The sequence below is a fragment of the Neltuma alba genome, unplaced genomic scaffold (assembly GCF_004799145.2).
Source record: "Neltuma alba isolate B1F8T4 unplaced genomic scaffold, ASM479914v2 tig00012646_pilon, whole genome shotgun sequence".
Taxonomy (NCBI): domain Eukaryota; kingdom Viridiplantae; phylum Streptophyta; class Magnoliopsida; order Fabales; family Fabaceae; genus Neltuma; species Neltuma alba.
In genome coordinates this window covers 90,393-114,121 of record NW_021637081.1, presented here as the reverse complement: position 1 = coordinate 114,121, position 23,729 = coordinate 90,393, and the positions used below count along the sequence as shown (strand labels likewise).

The 23,729-nt window shown below is 37.8% G+C and overlaps 5 protein-coding genes and 2 long non-coding RNA genes across 10 annotated transcripts; 3 read left to right on the top strand and 4 right to left on the bottom strand.

Moving 5' to 3' along the window:
• Positions 1-128: 128 nt before the first annotated feature.
• On the bottom strand, positions 129-2,044 carry LOC114729575 (cystinosin homolog). The gene is made up of 8 exons (XM_028916602.1): positions 1,868-2,044; positions 1,626-1,758; positions 1,461-1,550; positions 1,234-1,358; positions 1,081-1,123; positions 877-994; positions 737-786; positions 129-604 (listed from the first exon to the last, which is right to left on the bottom strand). Exons 1-8 carry the CDS (start codon positions 1,984-1,986, stop codon positions 407-409), a joined length of 876 nt encoding a protein of 291 aa, XP_028772435.1. The 5' UTR covers positions 1,987-2,044; the 3' UTR covers positions 129-406.
• A 1,118-nt stretch (positions 2,045-3,162) lies between these two features.
• Positions 3,163-4,256, bottom strand: LOC114729581 (uncharacterized). Its single transcript, XR_003738758.1, has 3 exons — positions 4,049-4,256; positions 3,830-3,964; positions 3,163-3,551 (listed from the first exon to the last, which is right to left on the bottom strand). It is a non-coding gene; the product is annotated as an uncharacterized LOC114729581 (long non-coding RNA).
• Positions 4,257-4,778: 522 nt separating this feature from the next.
• On the bottom strand, positions 4,779-6,811 carry LOC114729574 (cystinosin homolog). 2 transcript variants are annotated; one of them, XM_028916600.1, is made up of 8 exons: positions 6,572-6,811; positions 6,367-6,499; positions 5,977-6,066; positions 5,734-5,879; positions 5,601-5,643; positions 5,387-5,504; positions 5,234-5,283; positions 4,779-5,131 (listed from the first exon to the last, which is right to left on the bottom strand). In XM_028916600.1, exons 1-8 carry the CDS (start codon positions 6,694-6,696, stop codon positions 4,949-4,951), a joined length of 888 nt encoding a protein of 295 aa, XP_028772433.1. In that variant the 5' UTR covers positions 6,697-6,811; the 3' UTR covers positions 4,779-4,948. The 2 variants fall into 2 exon arrangements, with proteins under 2 accessions (XP_028772433.1, XP_028772434.1); XM_028916601.1 differs by having other exon boundaries at positions 5,734-5,858; positions 6,572-6,806.
• A 1,071-nt stretch (positions 6,812-7,882) lies between these two features.
• Positions 7,883-22,334, bottom strand: LOC114729576 (succinate dehydrogenase [ubiquinone] iron-sulfur subunit 2, mitochondrial). Of its 2 annotated transcripts, XM_028916603.1 has the most exons (3): positions 22,329-22,334; positions 9,626-10,306; positions 7,883-8,434 (listed from the first exon to the last, which is right to left on the bottom strand). In XM_028916603.1, exons 2-3 carry the CDS (start codon positions 10,285-10,287, stop codon positions 8,254-8,256), a joined length of 843 nt encoding a protein of 280 aa, XP_028772436.1. In that variant the 5' UTR covers positions 10,288-10,306; positions 22,329-22,334; the 3' UTR covers positions 7,883-8,253. The 2 variants fall into 2 exon arrangements, with proteins under 2 accessions (XP_028772436.1, XP_028772437.1); XM_028916604.1 differs by lacking the exon at positions 22,329-22,334 and having other exon boundaries at positions 9,626-10,482.
• LOC114729578 (BAG family molecular chaperone regulator 2-like) lies at positions 15,949-16,923 on the top strand. Its single transcript, XM_028916605.1, has 2 exons — positions 15,949-16,334; positions 16,449-16,923. The coding sequence occupies exons 1-2, from the start codon at positions 16,091-16,093 to the stop codon at positions 16,673-16,675; spliced, it is 471 nt and encodes a 156-aa protein (XP_028772438.1). The 5' UTR covers positions 15,949-16,090; the 3' UTR covers positions 16,676-16,923.
• LOC114729579 (uncharacterized) lies at positions 17,001-17,820 on the top strand. The gene is made up of 2 exons (XM_028916606.1): positions 17,001-17,242; positions 17,329-17,820. The coding sequence occupies exons 1-2, from the start codon at positions 17,020-17,022 to the stop codon at positions 17,484-17,486; spliced, it is 381 nt and encodes a 126-aa protein (XP_028772439.1). The 5' UTR covers positions 17,001-17,019; the 3' UTR covers positions 17,487-17,820.
• Positions 22,065-23,403, top strand: LOC114729580 (uncharacterized). Of its 2 annotated transcripts, XR_003738757.1 has the most exons (3): positions 22,076-22,324; positions 22,463-22,717; positions 22,829-23,403. It is a non-coding gene; the product is annotated as an uncharacterized LOC114729580 (long non-coding RNA). The 2 variants fall into 2 exon arrangements; XR_003738756.1 differs by having other exon boundaries at positions 22,065-22,324; positions 22,463-23,403.
• Positions 23,404-23,729: the final 326 nt, after the last annotated feature.

Sequence of the window (23,729 nt, the reverse complement as noted above, 5' to 3'; positions counted from 1 at the left end):
TAATAGTTGTATATTTTAAAGGCTCCATCAAATGATAATTATAGCTAATATACTTGATTGGTAAAAATATTTTAAAAAAGACAACACATATTTATTACAAATAATTATCTTAACAAACTTTTTTAATCTACTTAAATTAGTCAACTAACTCTTATACTAAAAGAGAGTATAATTTATAACACTAATGCAAATTCTGTTCGTTAAATGTACTACACCAAATAACAATAACGCTATTTAAAGGAATTACAAAGCAGTTTCAGATCCTGAAAGTCCCTGTCCCACAACAACACGAACTAAAATCAGGGACTTAAGAGTGACAATTACTACAACCTCACTGGCAAATTTTACTATGGCTAGTTCAAGCTCGGTGTGCTGCACTCTTCATGCTATGTATATAGCCTACACCTTACACCTCCTCTTGTTGTAAAGGTCGATCAGAAGATTTCTGCACACTCTTTGTTTGTTGATCTGCAACATCTGTTGAAGTTGGGCAGATAAGTGGCTCTCTGATTATGTCATTAGCTTTCGGAGAAGCTCCAGCTTTCTTCCTAGGATATAGTGCATAGTGTTGAAGCATAAACACAAGATCATAGAATATAGTCACCTGCATTATCACAAAGTGTTCCTCGTTTGATGTCCAAATATCAAATATGTTTAACAAATCACTTTTATAAAATTATGGGGCTTTGTCAGAGAGAGAGAGCCAGAGAGGAATCAGACTTTTGAGTTGTCATACCAAGGATATAAGTACTTTGCCAACGTTTCCAATGAAGTTCATCCATGAACCTAGAAACAGATTCAGTATCAGTTATTACTGAGGGAGGTAAAGTGATGGAGGGAGCTCTAGTACACTATGAATGGTTGATTTTGAGAAACCTTGATCTATAGATTGGACGGCCATTTGTGAGTAATTGAAAACTCCTCCAGAAAAGTCAAGCAGAACCCCGCCAATGCTGAATCCATCCGTGCTCTTCCTCAGGAAGTTCATGACTGCCTAAAATCATAGTCATACATATAAACGTATGGCTAATCCAGCAGATAAACTCTATAACAATGGGGAGGGAATGAAAATATCCTCACCTGGGGCATGTATTTGATTAGGGTCATACATACTTGAATTGAGCTGCATGAGAATGGATTCCCCCACACAATATTAACCACAAATCGGCAGCAACGTTAAAAGCATACATATACATTGGAAAGAAAAGAATGGCCATGGATCTGGGAGCTTACTTAAAGATGGAGATGAGCCAAAGCCAAGAGTGGTCAGATAATGCTACGAAAAAACAGACTGCAGCAATGAACCATACCGCGGATACTATTGCAATGGCATATTTGGAGAATTTCTGATTTCCACGCTGCAGACAGAGAGGCATTGAATCTTAATAAGAATTCGCAAAACCTATTTGGTGGGTTATAAGAAAGAGGAGAACTCTAAGGAGAACTGTGAAAGTACTTACTTCGTAGACTGCAACTTGGAATAACAAAATTAAGGTCATTATAACAGTATGAGTGGAGAAAGCAACATCATTAGCGGCTACAGGAATCATCTGCAATTTAAAAGAGTAATTAACAAGCAAAGTGGGTGATTGAGGAACAGGGTATGGTATCGGAAGAAGTTAAACCTGTTCAAAACCGTATTTCTCCAAGTATTGCTTCTGAATGACAGTGCTGAAGTAGAGGGAAGCGTTGTAGATGAGATAGGAGGAATGCTTTGTTAAGCTGAGTATTTCGTAATCAAGGTTTAAGCCCACCACACTGTGTTCCACACCCCAACCAACAAAAACGCTTTGTATAAGAAAAGAATCAAGAAGAAGAGAGATCAAGGTGGGGAAAGAGGTAAAGAAGTTTCTGAAAAATGCGGTACCTTTTCCTACGAAAGTTCAAGATGATTTGTGGGTAACAACTGATAGCCCAGGAAACGAATGCTAACCAACCCAGTACTTGGTACCAAACTTGAAGAGGGATTGAGTTCCAAGAAGCCATTCCTCTCAAGAACTTTGGATAATGGGACCTGTCAATTATTGTCTGGGTTCCAAATGTTGATAGGAGCTTCCCTCCCATCTCTGTTTCAAATGGGAGTGGTCAGGCATTGGCTTCATTCCAAATGTTGGCAGGACCTTCTAACCTCTTTCCTATCCCGGAATGGTCTGCTTTTTTTTTTTTAACATCGGCTGCTATGAATTTGGTCCACAATGCTTTTCAAATTCATCTGGGGTTGAGAAATCTAGCAAGCAAACTTTTTCCCCCGTCTAACGTTATGACTGACACTTCTATTCCAAATAAAGAACATAGACGCCATCGGGGGGAAGTTCAATCCTCCAATTTGACTAAGAAACTGATTGTAACCAAAACGGCCGCGTTTTTTTTTTTTTTTTTAAAAAACATTTTCACATGATTACTGACACACCTGTGACGATTGCAAAGGATGGGCTTTTTAACATTCTTGGACTCTATACTAATTGGTGCGTTTTCTATAATAAATTGAACTGATGGATACGCTATGGGTCGGGTCGGGGCGACTTATCGGTTATGGTATTAATAGGGATATGTTGCTGTGATTTTGTGGTCGGTTCACCCCTACTTTGAGGGAGGAGCTCCTCTTTGTCGTGGTTCAGCAAATATTGATGGCACATGAATTGTAAATCTTTTTTTTTTTTGGGCTTATTGGTTGCGAGATAATGAGAATTGTCATTTACTGGCCTGATCGGTAATGTTGGCAGGTGGGAACCTTCCAATCTCTATCTCTTTTCTTGGAACTGTCTGATTTTTGCATCGTTTGCAATGGATTGGTCCGAAATATTTTTTCAAGTTCATTTGAGGTCGAGAAATTTCGCAAGCAAACCTTTTATTTTGGCTTTTTTTTTTTAAAAAAAAATGACCTACATTTCTCTTACAACAAAATGACAGAGACGCTTTCGGCGGAAATTTCAATCAGCCAATTCAGACATATGCTGAAATCTCGTCGTCAAAGTCCAGCCAAAGAAAAAAGAAAGAAAGAAAACGGGAAACTTCTCCAAAGATGTTCATATTCTGCAAATGTCGGAATAAGCCAAGCATTTTATCCGTTGAGTCGGAGTTTAGTCTATTTAACATCTAAGTTCTCCTTCAGATTGGGAGGTTAATTAATAATTCGAGTAAATTGCGAGATTCAGATAAGTATGACCAAGAAATCTGAGTGTAATTGATGCGTACGTCGTCAATAAACAAACATTAATTTGTACGTGTTTAGTGACCCAGCTGTGGCAGCAACAAGTGATGGACTTCTTTACATACTCCTACCATTTACCAATTGGCTTTTTATATAATACATGAATCGTAAATAGAAATGTCTTCCTCCACTCAACAGTGGTTCTGCGGTCCGTAGATCCAACTTGGAGGAATGGGATTCTTTTTTGTTCGGGTACATCAAATAATGTTGGCACATGAACTCCCCGTCGAACAACATTGATACCTGCAATTATATTTTGGTAGGAGGAAGTAGAGAAGGAGAGGGTCAATACGACAGCGTTCAATTATAACGCCGCGCCGTTCGCTGCGCCTTGTATCATCTGCACTAATCCAAATGATATTCTTAAAATAACCCGATCTTTTTAGTTGCGCACACAACGTTAATGAGAAGTCCAAAAAGGACACGAAAAGGTCACATCCACACAAGGTTAGTGGAATATCGCTGATGTGGGGAAAACGAAAAAAAACAAAATGTCAGTGTTTAACTGGACAAAGTGTATCCTAAGCATGTAAGCTTTTTGGGAGGGATAAATTAATCAAATGCGACTTATTTCAGAATGTTTAAGGAACATTAATTTCCATGAAAGAGGGAGAGGACCTGGTGGAATCCATGTTTGGATCGGTACTGAAACTGAACCTCGGGGCTTAAGTAGAAGCAAGGGGCGTGAATGAAAGACACAGTACGCTTGGTGTTGTTCATCAGTGCATAGTTGAAGTTCACAGCCACCACGCTCTGTTCAAACAAATTCGGATCAGATGATATATATACATAATCATCAATAAGAGCAGTGATTTTATTGTATTGATTCGCATATACCTTTTCCTGCGGAAATTCAAGAGCAGCCGGAGCAGAACATGAAGGCCAGCCATCCGCACACGTCGTATGCTCCTTCCAGTATCGGCGACTTCCATGAAACTGAAACCCCTCCCATCTTCTCGATCTCTCTCATTCCGCCTATCATCCTTCCTCTTTATAAACAAGTAATATTACTGGCGGGCTAAGCCAGAGGGGGGCACGCCGAAGATCCCCAGCCGCCAAAAGAGAAACTTGTTTAGTTTATTCAAAAGGGAAGTTTTATTGCATCGCGGGTGTCACTGTTTGCGTGTACTTGTACGCTTCTTTTTCTTTCCTATTTCAATAAAAAAATGACGATTTCTGTTTAATTTATTGAACTCAGCTTGATGCATGTAATTACAAAGGCATAATTATATTTAATTTAATTCACAAATTTATCCGCAAACCAACAACACCGCTCTGAATTATAAGGTGACGATATAACCCAAAAAAGAATAGTTGATGAAAATTGGGTCGGAAACACGGGCGGCCCATTTTGCTTATAACGTTGATTTTTGTCCAAAGAGTATTTGAAAAATTCTACAATTTTTTGTATATTTAATTAGTGTTATAATTATATTCTAACCAATAATTTTGGTTTAAGTGGCATTATTAAATCAGATTCATTGTACTCCGCAGTACATCGGAGAGGAGTACTAATTTAAGGTCAGCTTCTCCTTTAACGCAGGAGGTTAATCAATGACAATGATCATAACAAACGGCAAATGCAAATAAATATGACCAAGAAATTGAGCGTAACGTAAATAATAGGTCCCACGTTCATAACGAACATATTAATTTGTACATGATTATCATTTACAAATGATGGACTTTTCACACACTTGCACCCTACAGATTGACTTTTTTTCTATAATACATAAATTAAACTGTTTTCACAGCGTGTGTGGTGGGTGACTTATGGGGAATCGTAACAGCAGAAATATCTCCGTCAGTCACCAGTGGTTCTGCGATCTCTTGATCCAACTTGGAGGAATGGGATTCTTTTTTGCTTGGGTACAGCAAATAATGTTGGCACATGAACACCACGTCGAACGACATTGATACCTGCAATTTTATATTCACTTCGACTAAGACACCAACTTAATAAATTCTTCAAGTTTCGGTATTGTTATTGTCCATTCAAAGTTGGGAAAAATTCATGCATACCAAAGAGAGCAAGACTTTTCCAATGTTCCCGTATAAGTTGACCCACGAATCTGCACATCAGGGGGCAGAAAACATATGAATCGATTGATTACAAAAGGATTAAAGGATTAAGATAGGCTGGTGATGAAAGTAATGAGGATGAATTTGATATACTTTGATCGATGGACTGCATAATCATTTGGGCATAATTCAAGGTTCCTCCAGAAAAATCAAGCAGGACATAACCAATGCTGAAACCCTCCGTGCTCCTCCTCAAACAGTTCATCAATGCCTGCGTAATTCTCACCCCCCATCATCATCAATCAACAACATCACTCTATTTTCCTACTTACTGCCAAAGAAGATATATATAACAAGTAATTCTAACCTGGGGTATATATTTGATAGAGGTCATACACACTTGAATGGAGCTGCAAAAGTGAAAACTCACATTTCATCGTGAGCTCAACAAATCAAAATTTTAAGGGGGAAAATAAGGAGATAGAGAGAACTGAAGTTACGTTAAGACGGAGAGAAACCAGAGCCAAGAGTGAGAAGGGAGAGCCACGAAGTAACAAACAACAACACCCAGCCACACCCCAACAAGCATAATAATGGTGAATTTGGACACCGCTTGGTTTCCGCGCTGCAACACCCACACGATTAACTAGCCATATTTGGAACCTGTAATATGTAAATACTCCAATTTCGTGGACAAGGATCGATTAAGCATTTAAGCTTAAGCGAGTGGGTGATGGACGTACGTCGTAAATTGCAATTTGGAAGAGGGTGAGCAGTGTCAACACGACTGAGTGAAACGATAACGCCACGTCGTTTGCTGCCACTGGTATCATCTGCACAAATCCACAAATCTCGGCAGGTTCAAATCAGCATAAGACCTACTTACTCCTTAAAAGATTTAAGAAAGTCGGTTAATTTTGTTAATTACAATCATTAATATTGCAAAACATATGCATAATTTTACCTAAAATACCCCTTTGTCTAACCATGTAAATTTTTATGTCCAAGCTTTTTTTCATTCTTCTTTTGGAATTACAGGGGTTAAAAGAAGCAGCAGCAAATATAGTCATAGAGAGGGAGGAAGATGAATGAAGAGAGAGAATATGGATGGAGAAGTGGATGGGAGGAAAGACCTGGCGAAGTCCATATTTGGAGCGGTACTGAGACTGAACCTGGGGGCTGAAGTAGAAGCAAGCGTTGTAGATGAAATACACAGTGTGCTTGGTGTTGTTCATCAAAGCGTAGTTGAAGTTCAGACCCACCACGCTTTTTTCAACAAATTCGGATCAGAGTCCAAAACATGAAGGCTGAATCAGAGAGCAGCGATTGGATTCATACCTTTTCCTTCGGAAATTCAAGAACAGCTGAGGGTATAAGCAGCCGGACCAGAATATGAAGGCCAGCCATCCACACACGTCATATGCTCCTTCCAGTATCGGCGACTTCCACGAAACCCCTTCCATCCCCTCTCTCTCTCTTTGCGCGCACCCTGATTTCACCTACCGTTCCCTCTTGTTCTTCATACAATTATTATCGGCAGGCTAAGCCAGAGGTGGGGACGCACACTACTTGAAATTTTTATGACTTTGGATTATCCTGAAAATTAATCATGTTTCAAATAAATCCTCCGACCTGAGACCTGAATGGAAAGTATTTGTTAACGGCTAAAATTGGCCCACCTCATTTTCTCTTTTTTTGAAATCAAAATATCCCAGCGGAGAGTGGGACCTGACTCGATTTGGAAACAAACACCAAGTGCAGACCCTTTTTCTGGATAGGGAGCACGTCACAATCACTCTTTATTCACTAGTATCCACACACAAAAAGTGACACAACCGCCCTCAGCAGTCGCCATCCAATGATTCTTGTGTTTATCCCGAAGTCATTACTGTTTTTCTGTTCATAACTTTACTCATTAGATCCTAATCCTCTCTGCAGAAGGGGAGAGCATGTCTCTTTTATTCGGTTAGATGGCTCTCAAAGCTTTTTCAGTGGAAATGATGTCGTCTCTCTTTTCTTCTCATCCCCCCACTTAGGTCAACAGAGCTGATTCTATCACAACATAAATGTATTTAGTTTATTTGAAAGGGAAGTTCACTTAGATTGCGGATGTCAAAAGAGACGATTCCAAGAAAGATAACATAACATCAACACATACTCCTGATGCTTCGACCCTATAGCTGCCTAATGGCTATATCAGTTGGAAGATCAAATACGGTTTTCTAAAGGCCTTAGAGAACCGTTAAACGAGAAACCAGTAACTGGGGGCATTCGACAAATCCACATAAATTAAGTCAGCGCTCACTTGAGACAGGCCCAAACCAGTACTGAGTTTTTTTTTTTGGTCAGAAACCAGTACTGAGTTCGAGCTACTAAAAATTACATAGAACCTCAACCCCGCCTTTTCGTCCCAAGCTCACAACCTTTTGCAGCTGGCACTAGTTTCCAAAATGTCAAGTTAATCAACTCCTCATCTTCACCCTAGAGCATAACCTGATTCACATTTTCTCAATAAAAATTGGCTGCCAATCTCTGCCCCATTTGACGAGTTCTAACACCCATTCCAAACTAACGAATTCTTTCATCCAACAGGCATATTACATGACCCACAAAATGAAAATAAAATAAAGGAACTAAATGAAAAATAGCAACTGTCAAATAATAACCTAAAGGATTATATATATGATGTACCAGTTTTTATAATTGAAAAAAATAAGTTATTTCCTTGCATTAACCATACAAAGTGCAAGACTATAAGCGTCTGATGCAGGGCAGTGTATACAGCTAGCAACAGCCGAACTGGGGGGTTATTTGGCTTATTTCAAAGAAAAAAAAGGAGGGCGGGGGGCTAAGAAAACTGACAATAAAATTTCAAAGCCCAAATTTTACAAACGGAGCTGAGGAATACATTGGCAGACTTATTTCAACATTAGCTGGGTTATCACCACATCCAGAGGGGAAGCAAGTTCCCCGCAGAAACATTTAATTGAACAAACCGTCAAGCATCTGACAGTAGAAACTCATGCTTTACCAACTCCCAACTCAAGCTTCTTGATGTTTTGAATTTGCTTTCCTGGATTCAAGCCCTTTGGGCACGCACGAGCACAGTTCAATATGGTATGACATCGGTACAGCTTGAACTCATCATTAATGGCTTCCAATCGCTCCTGAGTGTACTCGTCACGACTGTCACTTATCCACCTGCAACAATATCAATTATCATACCCCCTATATCAGCTCTTGACAACACTCAACCAAAACAAATAAAAAATCCCCCATCTATACTAAATTCAGAAGAGCTGAGTATCTTCTGAAACAAGAGTAGCATCAATTATAAAGTCTTCCAATTACGATATGCTAGATATAGAATCTATATAGAACCTCAAGGTAAGAACGACATGCTGTTTGATTATGAGCTTGGGATTGAGATGCCAAATCTCAAACATGCACACTATGAATCAGCAAGGGTTCAAGATAAAGAAGATAAAGAAATTGAAAAAAGTAAACAAAGATTTATAGCAAAGCAACTTGTGAACAACTAGATGAATTATACCTATGACCTCGATGCCTGAAATAACAGCAGCTTCAAGTTTTTAATCCAAAACGCTAAATAATAAATCTTATACAGACATCAAGGAAAATAGTCGAATTATTCACCAAACTTCAACCCACAAATCCAAATCCAAATCCAAATATTACAGACTAACAATGCCAAGAAGAAAAGGAGAGCAAGTATCATGATGTATGTCAAAAGCAAGGCAATTACCCAATTTACGAAATATATTACTAACAAAACAGGGCATAGATTACAAAAGGCCAGCTAACTAACATCAGATTTAAAAAATGAGAATAGAAAAATAATTTTTATAGGAAAAAGAGGTAAGCTCCACCTTCTGATTTGCCCAAAGATGAGAAGGCAGAAAATTCCTACCCCATTCCATTTGCTTCTTCAGTTTCGTCAAGAAATAAAGAGAAGCTTTTCATGAGCCCAGTCAAGACTAGCAAAAATAACAAGACTTTTTTTTCTTAAAAAAAAAAAAAAAGAGGACATGCGTTACCAGAATTATAGAATGGAGGAAAATTTTCAGAAAGCTTCAATTTACCAATGGACATAGTAAAAGCCTGTTCATTGAATCCACAATTCCCGTTAAAAACTGTGCTCAAGATATTTTCTTTCTCACCCTATCAACGAGCACTTGATCAAACAGAACCTCAATTACCAAACTACAAGTAATCAAAACTGAATAAATTCACATAACAAGAAACAGACATTCCATAGAATACAGCGGATAGCATACCCTGTAGCTATAGTCTTTAAACAAGTGTAGCGTAGCCACATTACGCGCCCGGTAACTTAAAAATAGTTGGTCAAAGCATTAAAGCAGCGGTTACCTGTTAGCGTGGAGAAGAGCAGCCGGACCGAGATAGGACTCAGGATTCCACCAGTAACTGGGGCAGGATGTGCTACAGCATGCGCACAATATGCACTCGTACATCCCATCAAGTTTAGCCCTGTCTTTTTTGCTCTGCGGTATCTCCTTCCCAGGCACGGGGGGCGAGTTCTTCCTCTTCAACCACGGTTCAATGCTCTTGTATTGATTGTAGAAATTGGTCATATCCACCACCAGATCCTTAATCACAAACATATGAGGCAAAGGAGTAATTGTGGAGGCGGTTCCAGAAGATATCTTAGTCAAGCAGGCTAAGCCATTGCAACCGTCAATGTTCATGGCGCAGGACCCACAGATTCCCTCGCGGCAAGACCTACGGAAAGTGAGGGTGGGATCGACCTCGTTCTTGATTTTGATCAGGGCGTCGAGCACCATGGGCCCACACTCCTTAAGATTGATCTTGTAATCCTGAAGCTGGGGTTTGGATGGATTTTCCGGGTTCCATCGGTAGATTTGGAAGGTTTTAAAGTTGGAGGTATCTCGAGCCGCCGGTTCGACTTGCTGGGCTTGAGCTTCGGAAGCGTGGGCTCTAATCCTCATCAACATAGATGCGGGCGACGATGAAACCCTGGAAACTGCCCTTCTGACAATACCCGTCGCCATTATTCCAGTAACGCAGGGACTCAAAACAGATAACCAGAGGAATTAGAAGGAGACGCTGCAAATTGATTTGAAGGGAAAATGAGGGAAATGATTGTATTCGTTGATTTTTCACGATATATATAAGCCGGTGATTATAAATCCTTTGCGGTGCCTCGTGAGGACTTCCGTTCGAATAATCGAGAAAGCACAATCGATGATGTGGCCAAAAAATTACTGGTCTCGTATTTATTTTGCCAACACTGGTCTTATTAGATTATTACCGCCTAATAAAAACATAAAGTATAATAAAATCTACAACTGGGACCCCTTTTAAGAGCCGCCATTTTCGCTGGTCTCGGCTCCCTCCATGCCCGCCTTCTTCGCCTCTATCTTCCCCATCCTTCCCTTCCCTCTCTCTGTGCAGCTGCACCGCGTCTCCCCCTGCCGATGCAGCAACCCCACGGCCTTTGATACTTATCATATTCGCCAATGGCTTCGGTAATTTGTTTCTGATCTGCTTATCCCTTTGTTTTTAAGATGCCTTCCATCATTCTCCATCTTTCGCCTTATTATTTGGTGTTTCTTCCTGATTTTTTTTTTTTTTCAAACGTATGATTGCTTTTTTCTTTTGCACATTCTTTTGTGAACGGAACCGCTATAACTCATTTCCATTGCGCCCCACATTTTGTGAGCCCATATGAATCAAAACCCTTTTAAGGAGATAAACATGATAATTGGTCATAGCTTTAATTTGATGAGATCGGATCAATTCCGTTATGGCTTTAATTTCCATGCTATATATAATCATTCCGGACTCAAATTGTTTTTGTCATGTATGTCCGGTTCATTTGATAGCTTCCTATTCATATTTCCCTTTCCCGAATCATATCGATAGAATTTAGCAAAAGTGAAAATGTAACTGAAATATTCAAGAAATTCAAGAGAGTTGCCAAGCGGGCAACAGAAACTGGACAAGCAATTCCCCCCCCGAAATTGCTCACTGCATGAATGAGTCAACTATGCTTCCAAATTAAGAGATGAAAATCCAAAACGAATGGCTTACGGTGTGAGAGGATCTGTACGTAAATGTTTTTAAAAAAAGAGTTATGAAGTGCAGGAAGACAAAGGCCGGGCACTGCCAAAATTTGGGGAGTGGGATGTGAATGATCCTGCTTCTGCTGAAGGATTCACAGTGATATTCAGTAAAGCAAGAGACGAGAAGAAGGGCGGTGCTGCTGGTGGAGGAGGGAACGGGCCCTCTCACGCCAACAACGGTCCTAAACCAGATAATTCCCCTGATTTAACGGTAATCTACTTTCCCACAAACCACAACATTGATCATTCTTCATACTCCAACTCCTTGTTAATGTATTTGGTTCAACTTATATTGATTCCTTCTGGTTTCGACTCTGCAGAGGAAGTGGTTTTGCTGTTTCTAAATGTTCATAACTGGATTGGCCCTTGGGGCCTAGAGATGTAGCTGGAGGGAATTTAGAATGTTTGAATTACCCCTCAAACAAACACTAATGTCTCTTACGATTTGAAGTTGCAAGTTGAAACCCCTCTTCGTCCCCATCATTTTTTCTGTATTTGGCCTGCCATAGGACGCAAACGGACTACGACCTCCTTCGTCTTGCCTTTGTAAGAGAGTAGTACAATTACAGTAACAGCCAACTTTGGAAAGAATAGCACTGTAATTTTGGGCATCGTGTCCGAATTTTTTCAGCAAAGTTCATCCCATATGTCTCTGATCCATGAGCATAATTTCAAATCTGATTACCTCTGGTTTAAGGTGTAATAATTTTGATTTCTTTGTTTCGATTGATTTCTTTCTTTGAAGCTCCCTCTCTTATTTGTGAGACATGAGATTAAAAGTTTAGTTGAACTTACAAAAATGCTTACAACTTGTTTGCAGATAAAGCACTCAACGTCCGCAATGAAATTTAAACTCATTTTTATAGGTTATGTACTAAAGATGTGTTTGGGATTATGTAAGTGAGTTCCAAGCCAATTTTTACGCAGCAAAAAGTAGGATTGGCATAAAAATTATGTTCGGATTGGTATTGTTACTGAATGGGTTTATGTTATAAATGAACTTCTTTTCCAACGCTACCAAATGTTACTTCTGGTTTTTTAACCGTTCATCCCAACACAGTGGGATTTAGGGAGGTTGTGCTTTTATCTTATTTCTCTTCATTCCCAAATTCATAAAATCATATTTTAAAAAGCAAGTGTATTATTAATTATTGTTCAAATACTTTCAATCTATAATATAAGTCACTCTAATTAATTAATTAAAATTAAAAAATTAAATATGTCTCAAATAATTTTTTTGTCAACTTTATTTATATTAACTACTTTTGTTTTTATGAATTTTAATTTTAATATATCTCAAATCAAAAGTATTATTTAATTTAATAAAGTTCATGGTTGGCAAAAAAAATTAATATAATTCATGTGCTTTTCAATCATGTTATCTCTAAACTTACTTTTCTAATCGTCATCAAATAAGTTTTAGTTTGTCAAACTTTTTTTTTTTTACAAAACCTAATCTAAACACAAATCACATTACACTAATTAACTTTTTTGCTAAAGCATAGATACTCTTCTATTGGAGGCAATCCTATTCAAGACATCGTCGGGTACTAAATATAGGCACCTCTTCCAACGGGGATTCAAACCTTAGTTCGTCATATTGTAAGTGACTAGTCCCTTCTACTAGATCTAACCCCTGTTGGTTTTATACTAACTAACTTTTACTCCAACTTAAATTAGCAAAAGTCAAGTGAAATAAAAATCACTTTTATTATTGCTAATCCACACACACTCTAACTCACAGATCAATTTTTGTTGGCAACAAGAAAAGCTTCTATTTATTTTATTTGTTCTCTTATTAGTCTAGAGGCGATTAATAAACCCTGGCCAAAAATAAAACTGAACCACCTTTTGCCGGCAATAAGAAAGCTTCCGTATTCGACTTATTTTCTGATTAAGCCTAGAGGCGATTAAAGAGGCCGAAAAAAAAAAAGTTAACTTTCGGCCTGTTTCAGCTCATATTGGGCCCCCGCGTGGTGCGATCAGCTCAAGACGGCTTCTTAAGATATTGAAAAATCAAAAATGTCTGTAAGAGGCAAAGAGAGAAGACAAAAGCGCTCTTCAAGCGTCCATGTTTCGTTTTAGTTTGGTGCTAATTGCCAAAGGCTCAGTACATAAATGCTTGGTTAGAGTGTGTGGTGAACGAAGTATGGTAATAATAAATTCATAAAATTAGCCCCAGTCGACTAGATTTTCTAGTTTAGAAATATCACATGTTAACGTCAGCTGTTTGATAGCCACAAGGCAATCATCATTGATGTAAACACTAGTAATCAACACGGTGGCAGTAATTGTATCTAAGCAAGTTGGCAACAAAAAAAACAGAGAGATCTTAACAAGAGATCATTTGGGTGTATTTAATTTACACAAGTATTTATTATTGGATTCTTCAATTAAATTAAAATATGACGTGCTCATAATTATTTAACAGTAACAGGACAGTTCTGGAGTGAAGAATCACATATGTGATAACAAAATTCATATATGATTAGGGGGCTGAACAATAATTTCCAATTAAACCTGCAACGAGCAAATAAGTGCATGTTCCTGGCGTGAGCAAAGGATTTGAGGAGATTTAAAACAAGATTATCACGAATATATGAAAGGGATCCTGGCCGGAGAAAACTATTATTGATAGATATGTGTAATCCGATAATACAATTTTCAAGTGCCAAAGACGGACACTGTGGCTTTTGGCATCCGCCTAGTGCTATAACTACAAAATGAGTATCTAGTTATGTGTCATGAGGAATCAAACCAAACAAATGAGCATGCAAATTATTGTTGGATTCAGTATCAGTACAAACACAACATGTGATGTTGGGAAGCAACGTTGTGGAGCACAACGTGAGAAAAATTATAAGAAATGGACGAAGCAAGTAAAATATAGGAGGGGAGACAAGTCGGCATTCATGTACATAAAACTAGATAATCTGAGGCCATACCAAAGTTCAGGAACCAAATCCAAATGATTGGGAGGATGTCGCACCTATTTTGCATATGCCCATGTGGGGGATCACACTTAGAAATTACAAACCAAACAACAACAACGCCACAAATTGTGACTTTTTAATTACTCCTTTTAATTCTTAATATAATAGCTAGTTAACTAATTTCAATAGATTAAAAAAATTAATTAAATTAGTTATTTGTAACAAATAAGTAGTGTTTTTCTTAAAATATCCTTACTAATTAAGTATATTAGTTAGAACTATTATTATTACAATAATTACTTTAAAAAATAGATAAATATGAAAGATAAAATAGATTAAAATTTTATACTTAGAATTAAAATAAAAATTAAACAAATTTTTACATTAAGTTACCTTTCTAACGTTTTGTGAATTGTGAAGACCTAAGCAAACCTGTCTTTCTCTCTTCTTTTGCTTGCGTTTTCCTCTTACAGCCTTCCACGTGGGGGTTGGTGCCCTATAAAAGGACTGCCCAACTGCCCTCGTGCCAAGTAAACGCCTACATTAACAAATGTCTCCCTAACCTAACAATAACTCATCAACTTCGAAGTTTAGGTTTTTCCCTCCCAAGTAACCATCTGTTTTCCACCATCTTTCTTTACTTGTTTAAATTTCAATCGTTTCTCTGCATGATTAGTGTCCATTCCATTTTTTTGAGACCTTTTTCTTTCTTAAGAGGACGTGATCCAAAATAGATGGCTAGCTAGCATCGATATCTCTATTGCAAATGAAGGGTCACTTTGTCTTGAATTGTTTATCCCAGGGATCTTGCCTTCTGTTAATTTTTTTTCAAATGCCTACAAAAGACAGAAGTCTTGATCGACAAAATGATTTTATTCCAGGTCAGGAATTAAATAATTGTTATCGAACGACTCAATAATGTCCTGTCTTAAAATTACTCACGGTTTAGTCAATGCACGAGTTTAATGCAATCAAACACGACAGTAGTTATTTCGTATCAGCAAGCAAAAACAATATATAAGTGACTCGTAACTCATTCTCATGTGCTAAAAAACATATTAAATTGTTAAGATTTTTTAATTTTATTTTTATTAAAATTTTCTCTTTATATTTACAAATCATTCTCATTTTTTTTCTCTTTCCAATAAAAACTAAATAAAGGTAAACTTGAAAACAGAAATTAGATATACTACAAGTGATTTATATTTAGAATAAAAGAATTTTCTTACAAGTGACTTGCATTTAGGATCAGGGTGGCATATGGATTTTTTTTATATACTGTTGCAGTATTTAAAAAATGGAGTGTTGTTTTTATTTATACTTTGACTGATATTTTATTTAAAATTTAGGATCTAAATTCTTTAATTAAAAATTCAACACAAATTCCTTGAAAACCCTGTGCATGCATGTGGATTTGTTGCAGTTATTATTATAGGAAAAATAAAGCAGATTACGTGGCAACCATTAGTTGGTAGAAATAGACTGTCAAATTACAATTGTATGAATAATAGTAATATATAGATAATGAAGTGTTGGGGGGAAATTTGGAAGGGTAATTGATAATTTGAATATAGATAGAGATTTGGTTAGGCCCGCAAATTAAGCATGCGTGTCCCCCATGTGCGTCACCCATATTCCCAGAATCAGCTCAAAAAACCATTCTTCAATTACCCCAAGCCCTGCCCTTTCCTCGTTTCTTGTTCTTTGTCCTCTTCCCCTACTTCATTATATAACTTCCCAACTGCATTCAGTTTCCCTCACTCCACCACACACAACTCTTGCGATCCAAGAAGAAGATGATCAAGTTCAGGTCCAAGAGATTCAGCAGAAGCATGTCCAAGCTTGGCTATGGAGGCAAAGCGTCGCCGCCAGAAAAGGAGTGCAGGAACATCTCCGACATCAAGTGGGAACTTCGCCCGGGCGGCATGCTTGTTCAGAAAAGGGACGCCGACCAAGATGCCGGAGATGGGGTTATCACCATCAGAGTCTCAACTGTGTCGCACTGGCATGACATTTCCATTCAACCCACTTCTACTTTCGGTGAGTTTAATTAGAATGGCTCAAGATTGCAGCTTTTTCCTTTTTCCGGAAGAATTAGGGATATTGCTCTATAGGCGCTTGACAAAAGTTGTGAATCAATTAATGGGTTTGCAGGGGAATTGAAGATGATACTGTCACTGGTAACAAGTTTGGAGCCCAGAGAGCAGAGGCTTTTGTTCAGAGGCAAAGAGAGAGACGACGAGGAACACCTTCACATGGTTGGGGTTAGAGACAAGGACAAGGTTCTGCTGCTACAGGACCCAGCGATCAAGGAGAAGAAGCTGCTTGCCTTGGTAGGAGGTCAGGCCATGGCCGCTCCTCGTCCTACCATTACTGTATGACTCTGATTGATCTAATAGCATCGCTGATTAGCACTAACCACAAAAAGGAAAGTGGAGAAAGCCAATTAGAATGATGAGCCTTTCTTCACCTGTCATATATTAGTACCGTAATTATGTAGTCGTCTGTGGGTTCTGTAACTCGCTCCCTGAAAGTCTTGATGGTGTAAACTCTGCTGTTGAAACAATGCCGTTACAATATACGCGGACGTCGCTCTGTTAATAGAAGTCTGTTGATTCCGTTTGTGTCATAAATTCTTCATTATGATGTTTTCTGTCTCTTGTTTTATAATACTACGTACTATGAACGCACGCGAACACGCGGAAGCAAAAAGAATTATACTATAATGCAGGGGACAAGTTTAAAAGGGGAGCTGACGGACCGATTGTGGGGTTTTAATTTGGGTCAAAATGGGGACACAAGGGACTTCAATGAAGTGTCTGCGACGCTTTGTAACATTAATAATGATGCGAAAAGGATAAGCTTCTGGGCCTCTGCAAGAAGTCAAGCTAGGGAGCAAGGGAAGACCCATGGAAGGCATGGCGTGAATAACATCAATGAGAATTCGGGTCCCTAGTGGCAAGCATAATGATTTCTCGTCTTTCACCAGACTTTGATTTGGTGCGTCTCATAATCTTGTTTGACTGACCTGCAGAATTTGAGGATCTAACTATCAAATTGTCAGGTGAACTTGGTTTGTTAAGCATGGGCCAAATTAATCAGAGGAGGATCAGTGAATCGCACAAGTTGCAGAATGCAGGGCTCGGTGAGGCTGGAAACAGGGACCATAAAGTACGTTCTGGGATAATTTAGTTTAGTGGTCCAGGTGGGCTCTATTATTGTTGATGTGCTGGTCAATTCGACCATTTTCCAACCGGGAGATGATTAATATTTGAAAATGAGGGGGATAAGCTTTGAGCTTAGAAACAAAAATTCAGAGTCACAGCTGGAGAAATCCTTGTTCTCTTCGTTGGTTTTTATTTCCCCCTGTTTGGCTTGCCACACGGGAAGAATGATGCAAATGGATACGCCAATGAGTGCAGTTGAAGCAAATGATGAGTCTTCTGAGAAAGACTTGGTAATCTTTGCTAATGTTGAAATAATAAAACTTGTTTTCATTGTGTTGCCAAAAAACTCAAATCACTATATAAGACAATAACTAGTTGTAACTAGGGCAAAAGTGATCTTGAGGGTTGGGCCTGGACGTTATTTGTGTTTGGGAAAAAAGAAAAAAAGTAAAACAAAACTTGTAACTGCACCTAGATTTTTCTTCATCAGTGTGTGGTTGGGATAGATAAAAGGGGCTCAGCGTGCGAAGTGCTTAATTGATATACAATTTATAGGCTATGGGTATTCCCAATAAGAAACTCCAAAACGGGGGTTGCCGAGGATTGCCATGTGAAAGAGTCCAAAACAGGGTCACATGGCAAAGCAAAAAGAGAAAAACCGAAGTAATGATGAAGGGGACGAACGCAAATTGAGCACCTAAGACTCAAAAGCGGAGTGGACGCATGCAGCCCGAAGCCTTGCTTTGGAAATAGCGGTGAAAATAGGGATCCCTGCAATTACCGACCGGTGCTGTTCGGTGATGAGCGCCTCGATCTCGTTGCATTTGAATCGTCTAGTAGCCTGGATATGCTTTGATAAAAATAAGCACGTTTTATATAAATTAATTTTATAATTGAAAAGTAGTTCATAAGTAATACTAAAACTCTAAACCTAATACTACTTCTTGTACTTAATATAAGATCTTTTTTTTTATTTTAATCCTAAATATAAGATTCCAATCTATTTTGTCTCTCATATTTATGTATTTTTTTTCCAAAATAATCCTTCTAACAATGGTAATTCTAGCCAGTACACTTGATTAGTAAGAATATTTTAGGAAAGACAACGCCTATTTATTACTAATAACTAATTTAACTTCTTTCCTTAATTTTCTCAAATTAATCAACTAGCTCTTATAATTAGGACCGGATGTAGTATATCTCAGATTTAAAATTTTTAATTAATTATTTTTAAATAAAAATTATTTCATGAAAAATGGGTAATTACCTTTATTTTGAATTTTATGCACATTAAAGTAATTATTTTAAGAAAATAAAAAAAATCAAATACGAATCTTCCAAATTATATCTATACCGATTTAGATCTGATGATCACATCGCATGCAACTCGTCCCTATCCATTTCGACTGCGGTCCTCCCCCCAAGTTACCCACTCCGTTAATTCCAAAATATATTTTCAAAACAAACTGATCTATATATAATATCGCAAGTCACTTATAAAATTATTAATTATTAATTTTTAATCTTATCCTTACTTAATTGGTAATACGCGTCGGATATGGGGAAAAAAGATATGGGACTGATTTGAATATGATCAAAATTTAAAATGTGATTCGGAATGATATTTATTTTTTGTTGATAATTCAAAATAAGATTTAATGAACTAATATTTATTTCATAATTTCAATAAAGTAGGTAAAATTTACTTATATTTTGAATCAGACTACTGTAAATCTGAAGGTAGAGCTACTCAGCTGGTCAAAAAGAAGGTAGAGCTACTCATAAAATGGACTGATTTAAATTTGGCGCGTATTGGAATTCTTTTTACCCAAGCACATGCATTAAATACAAGGTTACGCAGTTCTCATATAATAAATAATCTGATTGTCTTTTTAATTCTGCATCAGGGCAATGCCCAACTCTTCATTGTATTAAACGTAAATAATATGTGCGCGGCTACAAAACACATGGATAGATTGGAATCAATTTTGATGCCCACCGTAATGATGAATATCATAATCTCATAAACTCTCAATTGTTTTAATTTAATATTTATGGTCGGATTTGGATTTTTAAATTTTTATTTTTGAAAAATATTTTTCTTCAATATATACATAATCCAAAATAAATGTAATTTTTTAATTGTAAAATTTTTTAAATAGTTTTTTATTAAAAAATATGAAAAAATTACAATTAAGTCTCAATGAAGAAAAATAATTACTGAAAAGTCACAAAAACAACCTGAGCAGCCTATGATAACAAGTTTTAAAATAAGAAATGACAATTTTTGAGATTTACTTTGTAATTTTTTCCCTCTCTTTAGGATTTTATTGCAATACTCTCAAAAATTATTAGCTAAAAACTTTAAATCTATGTCATTAAAATTATATTTGAATGTGTATATTTGATCACAATAATAACATCATGGTATTCATCACCAAACTTGGTTTCTCGGTGGATCTGTGCTGGAGAGGGGGATCGCGAGGGAATATTGTTTGGATGATAGATGTCGTGCGTGTGTTTTTTAATACTCCTTTCAGTTCAAAATATAAGCTAAAGTTAGTTTATTTATATTTATCAAAAAATCAAATAAAAACAGTTTAAAACAATAAATGTGTAAGGTATATATATATTTTCCCAAACATACCTTTGTTAATGAGAGAATAAGTAAAAAACAATAAATAAATAAAAAAGAGGAAATAGAATATATTATGGACAAAAGATGAGACAGAGTATGTCATGAATAAATAAAAGACATGAAAGGAAATAAATACTTAGAGATAAAATCGGAAAGTATTCATCTAATGTTTAGATAAATCTGAAATGTTATCTTGTGGAAAAAATAAATCCTTCCAATAAATTGTAGCTTATATTTTAAATTGGAGAGAGTAATTAATAAAGAATAAAAAAATAATAGTTATAAAGAATGGGTTGAGGGGAGAGATCGTTTGGGAGGGGCCAATAGGAAATGGAAGGGAAGCAGGAAGGAAGAGAGGAAGACAAGATTAAAAAAGGGCAAAGTACAAGGATTTGAGCAGACCCTAAAAATAGAAGCCACCAGGCTGCCACGCCCTCCTCCGTACTCACTCTTCCTCAGACAGTGGTGCATGCACCTCGTTTCTTCGTATTCATCCCTTGCCTGGGGGCCTCTTCCTCTCCCAGCTGCATGCCTCAATTGTTCTTCCTGCACGAATTATAAATCACCAAATGTAAATTATATTTTTATAAGATGGTTATTATTTAAAATATCATTGGTTGTAACTTTTATAACTTCTTTTTATTATGTGTTTTTTTAATGAATGTGATGGAGGTAGTTGGAAGTGTAAGTACGCCTCTCCATATGAAAAGAAGTATATATGCCCCCTGCCGCATCTATTTCTTATTTTAATAAGAATGCTTTGTGTGTGTATAAAAAAGAAAATTCGAAGCTATGCCCTTCCCACATGAAAAAGAATACTATACTCCCAGGCCCCGCCCTTCTCATAAACTAGCCTTATTGGGACCCCAACGGTGTCTTTCGTTTTTTTTTTTTTTTTGACTCCCATCCACCACCGTATTTTTGGGTTTGTTTTCATTATTTCGGACCTATGAATGCAACCCAATGAAGATGCCGGCAACGGTTCCTTGCTTACGCCATTATCTGATATTCACACTCGTAAATTAGTAATACATCCCCCCGATAGGTCCCCTCTATTTGCACCAATCATCGCCTCTTCTTTCCCTCTTTCTTATCCCCCCCGGCCCCCGCCAACCCCCCCAGTCTCTTTCAACCACTGCTCTTCAACCCGTAAAAAGCATTATACTGTATATAACATCTATCTACTTTCCAAATCTTTGAAACTTCAATGCCAGAGCCATGCTTTTGGGATATATCTGATCTTCAGGATCCAACTTTGCCTCATCACCTCACAAATCAAGCTGATGATGTCTCTCCTGCGTGCGTGCCCTGTGTATCATCTTCTTCACGTAACAGGAGCTTTATATTTATAAAACTTTTAATTAACATGTACAACTATTATAAAAACCACTTTAAAAAAAATAACTAAATATGAGAAACAAAATAGATTATAGTCTTATATTTATAAACAAGTAAAAAATCAAATTATTTTTTATATTAAAAATCATAGGCCGTAACTTACTAAACATCACTTATTATGTATCTTTTATTAATGCATTTGAAATTTTATTTTATTTCTTTTATAACAAGGATGGAAAGAGGCATGCCTCTCCATTTAAAAAAAAAAAAATGTACGCCTCTTGCCTCATTTATTTCTTTTTGTTATTATTATTATTATTAAAAACTGTGTACGGGCATATAGAAGTATCTGTGCCCTTCCCGTATCAAAAACAATAATATACTCTAATTGGGATCCCCAGGAGTGTTTCTTTTTTACCCAACGAGTGTTTGTAGTATTTTATTCCCATCCGCCACCGTATTTTTGGGTTTGTTATGATTATTTTTGACCTATGAATGAAACCCAATCAAGAAACCGTTGGGGGTTCCTTGCCTTCGCCATTATCCGATCTTCACACTCGTAAATTATTTGCATCCCCCCAATAGGTCCCCTCTGTTTGCACCAATCATCGCCTCCTCTTTCCCTCTTTCTTATCCCGCCTCTTCCCTCCCCGTCTCTTTCAACCATTACTCTCCCACTTGTAAAAAGCATCCTACTGTTTGCATCCATATCTACTTTCTGAATCTTTGAAGCTTCAATGTCAGAAACGTGCTTTTGCGATGTATCTCAGGATACAACTTTGCCTCACAAATCAACCTGATGAGGTCTCTCCTGCGTATCATCTTCTTCACATAACAGGCCAGGGCTTTTTCAGCACCATGCCTTGTTCTTTCCCAGGTTGCCTCCTGTACGTCCTTCTAATTAACTCCTCCTCCTTGGGATTTTTTCTTCCCGCGCGTGTTTCGAACCCTTTCACCCTTTTCTCCCTTCGATTTTTGCTCTCCACCCGTCTGGTAAACCCTAAAGTTTAGCTTCATTGATGCAGGGAGAGGCTGATGAAGAATAAGGCGGGCCGGTGGGGGAAGGTGGTTGACAGAAGATAGAGAGCACAAGTGAACATACCCAAAAGGCCTGTTTGTGTTTGTGCAGTCTTGTGCTCTTTTTTCTTCTGCCAACATGAAGTACTTTCTTCCCCAAACTTCTTATTTAAGCTCGCTGCACCATAACCTCTTCTTCTTGTCGTCTGACCAGCCATCTTATGTCACTATCACCCATCAATGGAGTAACGCCTGCCTGCAAGGTATGATCCCGTTGATGCTTGTTAATTCTTTTTCCCCGTTAATTTTGGTGAGATGTGTATAATTGGGGACCGCCACTTATTTAACTTGCCGTGCTATAAAATATAAGACAGGTCACCAACTAGGGTCCCTTCGCCTTTGCTCATTACTGACTAGATTCAGACACGGCGAGAGTAGGGTTGGGCACAGTTAAACGAGGATGAAATGTTTTTAGAGGTGTTTGATATATATAGACTGGGGGAGTTCGTCAAAGATGTGCCGTCATTGCAGACAAGAAGCGAGAGGGTTGTTCAAACATAGAGGCCAGATCGGAGAAACCTTAAAAGCATCGTCTATGCATAGACACTTTTTTTTTTTTAAAAAATTTACCTATGATACACGGAATCTGGCGTGGCCATGGATCAAAACAGTTGAGTTCTTGGCATTATTCCCATGTTATTCTCCCTCACCTCACCTGTTTTTGCCTGCGTCTTTAGAGGCTCTAGGCCCGTATTGTGATGGTGATTTTTCATGTTCGTTCAAATCTCACTGATCCACCCTATTCCCGGAATCCATATCAAATAATATATGTGTGTCATGTTTTAGTGCAGTACTCCAGCATGATGTTGCTGTGAGGAGCTTTTTTTCTTAATCTTGCTGATAATATATGTTTTGAAATAAATAAAACAAGACTGGAATTTGTATGGCGTTATGCATTAATAGGGTGCTCCTTGGGGGGGGGGGTGATGGGCACTGTGCTGGCTCTTGAATGATATTACAGTGCTACACAGGACTGTTTGGGCACAAAGGTAGGTGAATGTTTTGATGCCTATAGAATGAGTCTAGGGTTCAGTGTTTTTACCCCAAAAAGGAGATCGGGGGACCCCAAGGGGGCGGCAGAATCGACAAACTTGACACTGTATGCAGGAAACGCCAATGTATAAAGGCACACCATCTATGGCAGTGAAGCTATTACAACCCACAAATGACAAAGTTGTTAATTTCGTAGAGAGCTGCAGTTCCAGATACCTAGAG

What these genes read in the sequence shown, in the direction of transcription:
- LOC114729575 (XM_028916602.1), bottom strand. Translation starts at nt 1,986, where the DNA reads ATGGCTTCTTGGAACTCAATCCCTCTTCAAGTTTGGTACCAAGTACTG. An exon ending in TCCAAGTTGCAGTCTACGAA is followed by an intron (nt 1,359 to 1,460) that starts GTAAGTACTTTC and finishes CTCTGTCTGCAG; the next exon opens with CGTGGAAATCAGAAATTCTC. An exon ending in GCAAAGTACTTATATCCTTG is followed by an intron (nt 605 to 736) that starts GTATGACAACTC and finishes GTGATAATGCAG; the next exon opens with GTGACTATATTCTATGATCT.
- LOC114729574 (XM_028916600.1), bottom strand. Translation starts at nt 6,696, where the DNA reads ATGGAAGGGGTTTCGTGGAAGTCGCCGATACTGGAAGGAGCATATGAC. An exon ending in CCAAATATGGACTTCGCCAG is followed by an intron (nt 6,067 to 6,366) that starts GTCTTTCCTCCC and finishes GGATTTGTGCAG; the next exon opens with ATGATACCAGTGGCAGCAAA. An exon ending in TGGTTTCTCTCCGTCTTAAC is followed by an intron (nt 5,644 to 5,733) that starts GTAACTTCAGTT and finishes TCACTTTTGCAG; the next exon opens with CTCCATTCAAGTGTGTATGA.
- LOC114729576 (XM_028916603.1), bottom strand. Translation starts at nt 10,287, where the DNA reads ATGGCGACGGGTATTGTCAGAAGGGCAGTTTCCAGGGTTTCATCGTCG. An exon ending in GCTCTTCTCCACGCTAACAG is followed by an intron (nt 8,435 to 9,625) that starts GTAACCGCTGCT and finishes ATATTGTTGCAG; the next exon opens with GTGGATAAGTGACAGTCGTG.
- LOC114729578 (XM_028916605.1), top strand. Translation starts at nt 16,091, where the DNA reads ATGATCAAGTTCAGGTCCAAGAGATTCAGCAGAAGCATGTCCAAGCTT. An exon ending in TCAACCCACTTCTACTTTCG is followed by an intron (nt 16,335 to 16,448) that starts GTGAGTTTAATT and finishes ATGGGTTTGCAG; the next exon opens with GGGAATTGAAGATGATACTG.
- LOC114729579 (XM_028916606.1), top strand. Translation starts at nt 17,020, where the DNA reads ATGCAGGGGACAAGTTTAAAAGGGGAGCTGACGGACCGATTGTGGGGT. An exon ending in TAACATCAATGAGAATTCGG is followed by an intron (nt 17,243 to 17,328) that starts GTCCCTAGTGGC and finishes ACTGACCTGCAG; the next exon opens with AATTTGAGGATCTAACTATC.